The 11,020-nt window shown below is 43.5% G+C and overlaps 1 protein-coding gene across 1 annotated transcript in view; it reads left to right on the top strand.

The window, feature by feature from the left end:
• ABCA1 (ATP binding cassette subfamily A member 1) overlaps nucleotides 1–11,020 on the top strand; it is a 119,367-nt gene that overhangs the window by 97,635 nt on the left and 10,712 nt on the right. The window contains exons 36-40 of the mRNA XM_007953759.2: nucleotides 2,413–2,528; nucleotides 3,280–3,424; nucleotides 8,797–8,920; nucleotides 9,976–10,105; nucleotides 10,379–10,499. Coding sequence (XP_007951950.1) covers nucleotides 2,413–2,528; nucleotides 3,280–3,424; nucleotides 8,797–8,920; nucleotides 9,976–10,105; nucleotides 10,379–10,499 — 636 coding nt within the window. The remainder of the gene's footprint in view (nucleotides 1–2,412; nucleotides 2,529–3,279; nucleotides 3,425–8,796; nucleotides 8,921–9,975; nucleotides 10,106–10,378; nucleotides 10,500–11,020) is intronic.

Here is an 11,020-nt window from a genome sequence, read left to right as displayed (position 1 = left end):
TATCCCTCATTGCATATCCTCTTTTGAATCCAGCTTGCATTTCTGGAAGTTCCCTGTCAATATATTGCTGCAACCATTTTTGAATTATCTTCAGTAAGATTTTACTTACATGAGATATTAATGATATTGTTCGATAATTTCCACATTCTGTGGGATCACCTTTTTTTGGAATGAGTACAAATGTGGATCTTTTTCCAGGCAATTGACCAGGTAGCTGTCTTCCAAATCTCTTCACATAGCGGAGTGAGTGCCTGCAGCAGGGCATCCGTTTGTTGAAACATCCCAATGGGTATTCTGTCAATTCCAGGAGTCTTGTTCTTCACCAGTTTTCTTCTGTGCAGCTTCAACTTCTTCCTTCAGTATCACTGGTTTTTGAAAAATGCCACCTCCTGAAATGGATGAAGATCAGCCAGTTGTTTTTGGTACAGTGACTCTGTTTATTCCTTCCATCTTCTTTTGATGCTTCCTGCATCATTCAATATTTTGCTCATAGAATTTTTCAATATTGCAACTCGAGGCTTCGATTTTTTCCTCAATTCTTTCAGCTTGAGAAATACCGACCGTGTTCTTCCCTTTTGGTTTTCTAACTCCAGGTCTTTGCACATTTCATTATAGTAGTTGGCTTTGTCTTCTTGAGCTGCTCTTTGAAACCTTCTGTTCAGCTCTTTTATCTTGTCAATTCTTCCATTTGCTTTAGCTACTCTCCACTCAAGGGCAAGTTTCAGAGTCTCTTCTGACATCCATTTTAGTCTTTTCTTCTTTTCTCATCTTTTTAATGACCTCTTGCTTTCTTCATGGATGATGTTCTTGATGTCATACCACAATTCTGGTTTTCGGTCATTGGTGTTCAATACCTCCAATCTGTTCTTTAGATGGTCTCTAAATTCAGGTATAATACCAGGTATAGCAAGTTACATTTGTTTGCACCAATACTCTGAAGTTCTAATTATGGTAAAGTGGAGCTAAAAAATAATCTCCCTATGATTTCCAACAATTGGAAGCCACTGAGGAGAAACCTAATTCTTTTCCCACTGGGTAGTCTCTTAGATATTTGGGAATAATTCTTATTTAACCCAAGTTTCCGCCAGAAAGGATTGCATATGAGAAAACACTTTGTAATCTCTAAAGCCCTGAAAAACCATGAGCAATGATGATGAAGAACATGAGTCTGTGATGAGTAAAGCAAACCTCTCAGACTTGCCCCTGTTCTGATCTGTTATCTCTCTGTGGCCATGCTCTATTGTTAATGTCCCTTAAAAGCACAGCCCAGAGTTAGCCTTGTGTTCAGGGTATGTCTGGATGATCATGAGTCTAGAGGGAGTTGATCTGTACTCCATACTTTTAGTACTGTAGCCCAGGGCTAGTGCGTTTTGGAAGTAGCACTGTCTTATTGGCAACTGGGCAGTCAGCTAAAACCTCCATTTCATACAAGGATTGTTGAATTGCATCTGTTTCATCTGTACTGGTGCTTATAAATTGATGGATGTTTTTGAATCTGAACTTCATCCCTGTTGCACTGCATCTTGTTTAGCATCCACTTTGTTATCATCTTTTTGATCCTGACTCAGTTAATTCATTCAGCAAACATATACTGAGTACTGACTGTGTGCCTACAGAACGTGTAGGGGATTCAGAGATAAAAGAGCCATTCTCAGAACTCAAGGACATCAGTTATTCTGCTGCATATCATTTGTCCCTCCTAACTTCAGAGCCTCTGAAAATTGCTGTGTGTCTTCATCTAAGTTGTTGATAAACACACGTAGTAGGATGGGGCTGTGGCAGAGCCCTCTGGTCTCATGTGTAGTTCTTCTCACTGATGACAAGCCCACTCATCACCTCTCCTCATGTGCTTTGCCACCGTCCCCAGCTATGAATGCTCATCATTGTCCTGTGGTCAGGTCTTTATTTCTGCGTTTTAATGTGTGATGCACTGTCAGGACAGACTTTAAAAATGATTCTCAGTGTGATGAAACAGTCCTGATGTTCATGTTAGGACCACTTATCTCATAAATAGGTTACATGTGAGATCAAACTGGGGCTGACTATAACATAGCATTAATGAGGAAACACACACAGTCATCTTCAGGAGGAGGCGTGGAAGCGTATTTTGTGCTGTGAAATTGAAATTACTTTGACTGGGAATCCATCGTTCAGTAAATTTACTAGGCGTGACACCTTGGCTTAGCTGTTGGAAAGACAGAAAGGGCATACAGTTTATAAAATCAGCCAAGGGTAAAATGCTTGTCACAGTGCATTGTCCAGTATTTTGATCAATAGTTTATGTGGCTTCATTAATTCAAAGTTATTCTTTAATATGTTTATCTGCCCTTTCTTACCCTTAAGGGTGAAGACGTGGGATGGGTTGTATATTTGACTTTGGGGTGAACTTTATTTCCTTGCTTTCATTTTTAGTGCAACTATGTGGTTCCTGCCACGCTGGTCATTATCATCTTCATCTGCTTCCAGCAGAAGTCCTATGTGTCCTCCACCAATCTCCCAGTGCTAGCTCTTCTACTTTTGCTGTATGGGTAAGGCATGCACTGCTGGCGGGGGGTTCTCCATGGGGGGTGGGTAAGGTGGGCACCATGGGCCGAGGGGTCTCCGTGGGCGATGGGTAAGGCAGGCACTGCAGGCAGGGGGGTGTCCGTGGGAAGTGGGTAAGGTGGGCACCATGGGCCAAGGGTTCTCCATGGGCAATGGTTAAGGCGGGCACCATGGGCCGAGGGGTCTCCATGGGCGATGGGTAAGGCAGGCACTGCAGGCAGGGGGGTCTCCGTGGGGGGTGGCTAAGGCGGGCACCACGGGCCGAGGGGTCTCCATGGGGGGTGGGTATGGCAGGCACTGCAGGCAGAGGGTCTCCCTGGAGGGTGGGTAAGGCGGGCACCATGGGCCAAGGGGTCTCCGTGGGTGATGGGTAAGGCGGGCACCATGGGCTGAGGGGTCTCCATGGGGGGTGGGTAAGGCGGGCACCGTGGGCCAAGGGGTCTCCGTGGGCGATGGGTAAGGCAGGCACTACAGGCAGGGGGTTCTCCCTGGAGGGTGGGTAAGGTGGGCACTGTGGGCCGAGGGGTCTCCCTGGGGGGTGGGTAAGGTGGGCACTGTGGGCCAAGGGGTCTCCATGGGCGATGGGTAAGGCAGGCACTGCAGGCAGGGGGTTCTCCCTGGAGGGTGGGTAAGGTGGGCACTGTGGGCTGAGGGGACTCCGTGGGTGAGGTGCATGGTGCTCAATGACAGAAGACAGAGGACACCCAGTCACCACTTACCTTTGTGCCTCACCAGATGGTCGATCACACCTCTCATGTATCCAGCCTCCTTTGTGTTCAAGATCCCCAGCACGGCCTATGTGGTCCTCACCAGCGTGAACCTCTTCATAGGGATCAACGGCAGCGTTGCTACTTTTGTGCTGGAGCTCTTCACCAATAATGTGAGTTCAACAGAAAGAGCCACTTTCTATTGGGATGAGCATCCATGATAGCCATGAGACAGTGTTTAATCTGATTGCATACAACTTACAGTGGTGTCGACACCACTGTCCTTTTTCACATTCTCTCTTCCCTGGATTCACACATCTCCTCTCTTGCCTGCTTTTCCTGGTATTTCTCTGATCAGGCCTTTGACAGTTTCTTTTATTCTTTTTGTTCTCCTTAAGTGGTACCTTTCCCAAGAAAGACCATCTTTCCTTTCCACTTCAGACACTGTCCCTAGGTGAGCCCATTCATTCCCAAGGCTCTTACCCCTGCTCCCTTGATTTCTCACTCTTCACCTCTCAGCTCTGTGCCTTTAGCCTGGATCTTTCCCTGGGACTCACATTTGCACATTCTCACCTGCTTAATGGATGGCTCCATTTAGGCATTTTTTGGATACCACAAACTAAATGTGTCCTAATCATCTGTCTCCTCAGAACCTACCATGCCCCTTGTCATCTTTGTCACACTGAATGGTATTATTATCCACCCTGTTGTTCAACCTTACAACCTTCGCTTTTGCTTATTTCCCACATTGACCTGGTGACTTCATCAATTCTTCCAGTTATGAATCTCTTAAAGAAGTTTCTCTCTCCATTCCTGTTGTTATTGCCTTTGTCCAAACATGTAGCTTGGTACACAAAGCCTTGAATAGGTGCTTGATTCTTCCTGATCTGTTCTTATCACCCCCTTTCCAAGGACAGTATAACTTCAGCTGAAGTCATCCCTTAAACCCACCAAACTCCCATAGGCCGGCCTGAAATGCACTTCCTCCATCTCACTGTCTGAGTCTCACTTTCCCTTCAAGGTTAAGCTCAGATGGGACACTTCCATTGGCCTCCACCTGTCCTGTGGGAGGTGCTCTCTGTCCTTTCCCTGAGCTCTCTAGAACAACACGTATCCAATTATAGGCTAATTTTCTGTTCACATGCCTCTTGCCCTCAGAGTAGAGACTTTCTAATTAACCTCTGGTTCTCCAGTATCCAGCATAAAGTAACTCACTCAGTTATTGCATATATGGTCACTAATGTCCATCAGAGTGACACCCATTGAGTTTCCAAGGCTGTGAATCTTTATGGGATCTACTATGCCAGGAATGACAAATTGCAGAGGAATGAAATGGCATTCATTGTCACAAAGAATGTTTCAAGATCTATCTTGAAGAACAATGCTGTCAGTGATAGGATAACATCTATATACCTACAAGGAAGACCAGTTAACACTACTATTATTCAAATTTATACACCAACCACCAAAGCTAAAGACAAGGAAATTGAAGATTTTTACCAACTTCTGTAGTCTGAAATTGACCAAACGTTCAATCAAGATACGTTGATTATCACTGGTGATTGGAATGCAAAAGTTGGAAACAAAGAAGAATTACCAGTAGTTGGAAAATAGGTCCTTGGTGATAGAAATGATGCCAGAGATCGCATGATAGAATTTTGCAAGACCAATGACTTACTCATTGCAAATACCTTTTATCAACAACATAAACGGCAGTGATACATGTGGACTTTGCCAGATGAAATACACAGGAATCAGATCTACTGCCTCTGTGGAAAGAGGTGATGGAGAAGCTAGTATCTACAGCCAGGTGCAGACTGTGGAACAGACCATCAATTGGTCATATGCAAGTTCAAGCTGAAGCTGAAGAAAATTAAAACAAGTCCATGAGAGCCAAAATAAGACATTGATTATATCCCCCCTGAGTTTAGAGACCGTCCAAAGAATAGATTTGACACATTGAACACCAATGACCAAAAACCAGATGAACTATGAGATAACATCAAAAACATGTGAAGAAAGTAAAAAGTCATTAAAAAGACCGAAGAGGAAGAAAAGACCAAAATGGATGTCAGAAGAGACTCTGAAGCTTGCCCTTGAACAGAGAGTAGGTAAAGCAAATGGAAGAAATGACAAGATAAAATAACTGAGCAGAAGATTTCAGAGAACAGCTTAAGAAGACAAAGTCAATTATTATAATGAAATGTGCAAAGATCTGAAGTTAGAAAACCAAAAGGGAAGAACATGGTTGGCATTTCTCAAGCTGAAAGAACTGAAGAAAAAATTCAAACTTTGAGTTACAGTGTTGAAGGGGTCTATGGGCAAAATAATGACTGATGCAGGAAACATCAAAAGAATATGAAAGAATTGGTTGGTGTTCATCCATTTCAGGAGGTGGCATGTGATCAAGAACCAATGGTACTAAAGGAAGAAGTCAAAGCTGCACTAAAGGAATTGGCAAAAAACAAGGCTCCAGGAATTGATCAGATTTCAACAAACAGATGCCATGCTGGAAGCACTCACTTGTCTATGCCAAGAAATTTGGAAGACATCTACCTGGCCAATTGCCTGGAAGAGATCCATATTTTACCCATTCCAAAGACAGGTAATCCCATAGAAATGTGGAAATTATTGAACAATGTCATATGCAAGTAAAATCTTACTGAAGATAATTAAAAAATTATTGCAGCAATATATTGACAGGGAACTTCCAGAAATGCAAGCTGGATTCAGAAGAGGATGTGAAACGAGGGCTATCATTGCTGATGCTAGATGGATCTTGGCTGAAAGCAAAGAATACCAGAAAAATGTATGTTGTTAGGTGCCGTCGAGTTGTTTCTGACCCATAGCGACCCCATGCACAGCAGAACAAAACACTGCCGAATCCCATGCCAGCTCCGTGATCCCTGCTATACTTGAGCCCATCATCACAGCCACCATGTCAATCCATTTCGTTGAAGGCCTCCCCCTCTTTCATCGACCCTCCACCCTACCAAGCATGATGTCCTTCTCCAAGGAATGGTCCTTTCTGACAACATGACCAAAATCGGTGAGACGAAGTCTGGCTATTCTCACTTCCAAGGAGCATTTCGGGTGCACTTCCTCCAGGACAGATCTATTAGTTCTTTTAGCAGTCCATGGTACTTTAAGCATTCTTCACCAGCACCAAAGCTCAAAAGCATCAACTCTTCTTCGGTCTTCCTTATTCATTGTCCAGCTCTCACATGCATACCAGGCGATTGGAAATATCATGGCTTGTGTCAGGCACACCTTACTCCTCAAGGAGACATCCTTGCTCCTCAATACTTGAAACAGTTCCTTTGTGGTTGACCTTCCCAATGCTACACGTCATCTTATGTCCTGACTGCTGCTTCTATTGGCATCAGTTGTAGAACCAAGCAACGTGAACTCTTTGACAGCCTCAGTCTTCTCTCCATTTATTGTGATGCTGCTCATTGGTCCAGTTGTGAGGATTTTTGTTTTCTTTATATTGAGACGTAATGCATACTGCAAACTGTATTCTTCAAACTTCATCAGTAAGTGCCTCAAGTCATCCTCACTTTCAGCAAGCAAAGTTGTATTGTCTGCGTATCTCAAGTTGTTAATGATTCTTCCTCCAATCCTGATGCCATGTTTTTCTTCATATAGTCCAGCTTCTCGAATTATTTGCTCAGCATAATAATAGAAAAATGTATAGTTGTATTTTATTGAGTATGCAAAAGCATTCGATTGTGTGGATCATCACACATTATGGTTAACAATGAGAAGGATGAGAATTCCAGAACACTTAGTTGTGCTCATGAGGAACCTATACATGGACCAGGAGGCTGTTGTTTGAACAGAGCAACAGGATACTGCATGGTATGGTTTAAAATTAGGAAGAGCATGCATCAAGGTTGTGTTCTTTCACCATACTTACCCAATCTGTATGCTGAGCAAGTAATCCAAGAAGCTGGACTATGTGAAGAAGAATGTGACATCAGGATTGGAGGAAGTCTCATTAACAATCTGCGATATGGCAGGTGATACAACCTTGCTTCCTGAGAATGAAGATGACTTGAAGCACTTACTGATGAAGTTTAAACACTGCAGTCTGCAATATGGATTACATCTCAACATAAAGAAAATGAATATCCTCACAACTGGGCCAGCATCACGATAAATGGAGACAAAATTGAAGTTGTCAAAAATTTCACATTGCTTGGTTCCACAGTCAACACCAATGGAAGCAGCAGTCAAGAGATCAGATGATGCATTGCATTGGGAAAATCTGCTGCAAAAGACCTCTTCAAATTGCTGACGAGCAAATGTCTCTTTGAAGACTAAGATGCACCTAACCCAAGCCATGGTGTTTCCAGTTGCTTCGTGTGCAGTGTGAAAGCTGGACAGTGAATAAGGAAGACTGAAGAAGAGTTGATGCTTTTGAGTTGTGATGTTGGCAAAGAATGCTGAAAGTACCATGGACTGCCAGAAGAACTAACAAACCTGTCCTGCAAGAAGTACAGCCAGGATGCTCCTTGGAAGCGAGAATGGCCAGACTTCTTCTCACCTACTTCAGTCATGTTGTTAGAAGGGACCATTCCCTGGAGAAGGATATCATTCTTGGTAAAGTGGAGGGTCAGTGAAAAAGGGGAAGACCCTCAGCGAGATTGATTGACTGCGGTGGCTGCAACAATGGGCTCACGCACAGCAAGAATTGTGAGGCTGGCACAGGACCGGGCAGCGTTTCGTTCTGTGGTCCATAGGGGTTGCTAGGAGTCTGAGCTGACTCAGTGGCACCTAACAACAACAACAACAACAAATCTTCATGGAAGTAGATTGCCTCATCTTCCTCCCATGGAGCGGCTGGTGGCTGGTGAATTTGAGCAGCCTACCTTTTGGTTAGCAGCCCAATGCCTTATCCGCAGTGCCACCCGAGCTCCTTACCAATGTCCTTAGATGGTTAACGAAAAGTTCGGAGATTTTAGGCCACCAAGAGGCCCCTTGGCAGAAAGGCCTCGTGATCTCCTGGCAAAGGATCAGCCATTGAAAGTTTTCTGGACCATAGCTCTACCCTGACACATGTGAGGTCGGCGTGAGTTGGAATCGATTTAATGGCAACTGGTGGCAGCGGTGACTGACTTATTGGGACTTAATAAGTTTTGGAGGATTCCAAGAGGATTTTTGAAATTCCAGCAGAATCCTAAAACTCAGCTGTTGACTCAGGCATAAGCAACGGGCTTTTAAAATGCTAGGCAATCATTTTGTTACAGATCTGCTGCTGCTTAAACATAGCCTTGTTTCTAAATTTTATGTTCATTTCTTCCCCCAGTCAGAGTATTCGTTCCAATTTTCTAAAGAGCAGATTTTTAAAGTGTCATATATCATCAGCTAGGGCGGCTGCTGTTTATTGGTGTCTGAATTCAAAGGTCCAGTTGTCTCCCAAGAATCGAATTTTCTCTTGATTCCTGTTTTTTACAGACTTTGATAATTTTTTTTGGCATAAATCACAAATGACAATCATTCTCTCTCCCCTCCCCCCTTTTTCTTTCTCTTATGTTTTCAGAAGCTGAATAACATCAATGATATCCTGAAGTCTGTGTTCTTGATCTTCCCACATTTTTGCCTGGGACGGGGGCTCATTGACATGGTGAAAAACCAGGCAATGGCTGATGCCTTGGAAAGGTTTGGTGAGTGACAGCAGGGGGTGTGGGATGCCTTAGTGGAGACGGCAGTTTGTGTGGGCTGTGGTCCTCTGGCCTTTGTTTTTCAGTGAGGTTGGTGACTGGGCACAGGACTTCCCTCCACTGATAGGGCTTGCCACAGCAGGGTCTTGTGAGGCAGCCATTTGTGTCTTGCTTCTAATGGCACTGAGGAAAATGAGAGGGTAGTTTTGGAAGTACAAAAACTGATGGTTTTAGCTTGGATGTGGTACTGAAGAGTGTCAGAGTCATTGAAAAAGTCAAACCACAGCTTTGGAAATCAGATATGGGCCAGAGAATCAGAAGGAAGGATATAGACTTTGACTCTGATTGTTAGACAAATAAGGGGCTTGCAGATATGTCCACGTTATCTTCCTTGACACAGTCTGTGAAGAGGTAATTTACTGCCACACTTTCTACCTTTAGAGTCTAAAAATAGCACTCCCCTGGCCACGTTACTATCATTCATTCATCAGATAATATGGTTATATGGGGCATGCCATTTCATAGAAGAGGGACTTTCTTTGCCCCTTGCTATTTGGTGGGACAAAGGAGCTGTATAAGGAATTTAAAGACTATTTGCTTAATAGCTAAGTGATTGAGTTGAGTCACTAGGTTACATTATATGCTAAAGAAAGGGGCATCTTTGGGTCAAAGTACTTTCCAATCCTTTTCTTATTAGTGAAATTTATAATTTATTAAAATATTGACCCAAGAGTTACCTTGAATCAGAGGGGATTGTTTGCATTTTCTTAAAGGATTTTCAGCATGTCTCATTAAAAAGGAAACATTAGGTACCTTAGAGGAAGTTATACATCTAATACACGTTGGCTGTGAAATGTTGGTTGATGCTGGACTCATTATTTCCCGAATCCCTACTCCATATCGGCCTTGGAAAGTGGCCACGACCTTGTCATTTTCTCCTTGTTATGGGTGATACCTACTAGTGTTTCTAAGGAAATGGGTGGACTTGATCCCATATTTGAGGAAAGCCGTGGTCTGCAAGCCTCCATTCTGACTGGATCTCTGCATTGTATCTACAGGGGAGAACCGCTTTGTCTCACCACTCTCTTGGGACTTGGTGGGACGGAACCTGTTCGCCATGGCTGTGGAAGGGGTGGTGTTCTTCCTCATTACTGTTCTGATCCAGTACAGATTCTTTATCAGGCCCAGGTGAGCTTTCTTCTCAGAATTCATTGGGCTTGGCCTGGCTGAGGGTCACAGTGGAGAAACACAGGGAAACACGCTTTCATGGTGGTTGGATTGGGCTGAACTCAAAGTAGCTAATCAAATCGACTTTCCTGACGTGGGCTTCTGCCACCCTCTGCTGATCCTGGAAACTGTGGCGAGTAGGTTTTATTTATAGGAGTGCTTGGGGAACTTGACCTTTGCCTTACAAAATGGCTTGAAACGTTCATTTTTTTTCTTAATCTGTTTCCCTCGAAGACCTATAAAAGCAAAGCTCCCTCCTCTGAATGATGAGGATGAAGATGTGAGGCGAGAAAGGCAGAGGATTCTTGATGGTGGAGGACAAAATGACATCTTGGAAATCAAAGAGTTGACTAAGGTGAGGCCGTGAGCGCAGGCTGTAGCAGCTTGTGTTCATTTCTCCAGCTTTGTATGCCAACAACTAGCACTTTGCTGACTTGCTTTATGGAAAGCTTTTTGCTTCCCAAAATGTGCGTGTGCACCCAAGTTCTGTCAGTCTAACTTTATCTGAAGTGTACTGTGGAGACTCCTTAATGAAAGACATCCTACTGAGAACCCTTTGGGAATGTGACTTCTCATTCTCAAATGTATTTGTTTTGCCTACTTACATTTACATGTCAGTTATTAAAATACACCAAGAATGTGTATCTGGTCAAAGCAGAATTGGGGTGGGGTGTGAATGGTTGATTTTGAATTTTAAAGTCCAGAAAGCTGATCTAACTCAGCTGTTTAGGAGCAGGGTTTGTTTCATCCCTCCCTAGGGGCCAGAATTCCAATAAAGTGCATACAATATGAATCTTTTCTGCAGTAAGTACATATAATTCTTACTTTGCAAATCTCTACCCCGTAGAATCTCTATTTTATATTTATATAAATAAA

The sequence above is a fragment of the Orycteropus afer genome, unplaced genomic scaffold (assembly GCF_000298275.1).
Source record: "Orycteropus afer afer isolate SDZICR_OR568_19922 unplaced genomic scaffold, OryAfe1.0 scaffold00410, whole genome shotgun sequence".
NCBI lineage: Eukaryota > Metazoa > Chordata > Mammalia > Tubulidentata > Orycteropodidae > Orycteropus > Orycteropus afer.
Note: the sequence above shows the minus strand (reverse complement) of the source record. Positions and strands in the feature narration are given on the sequence as shown.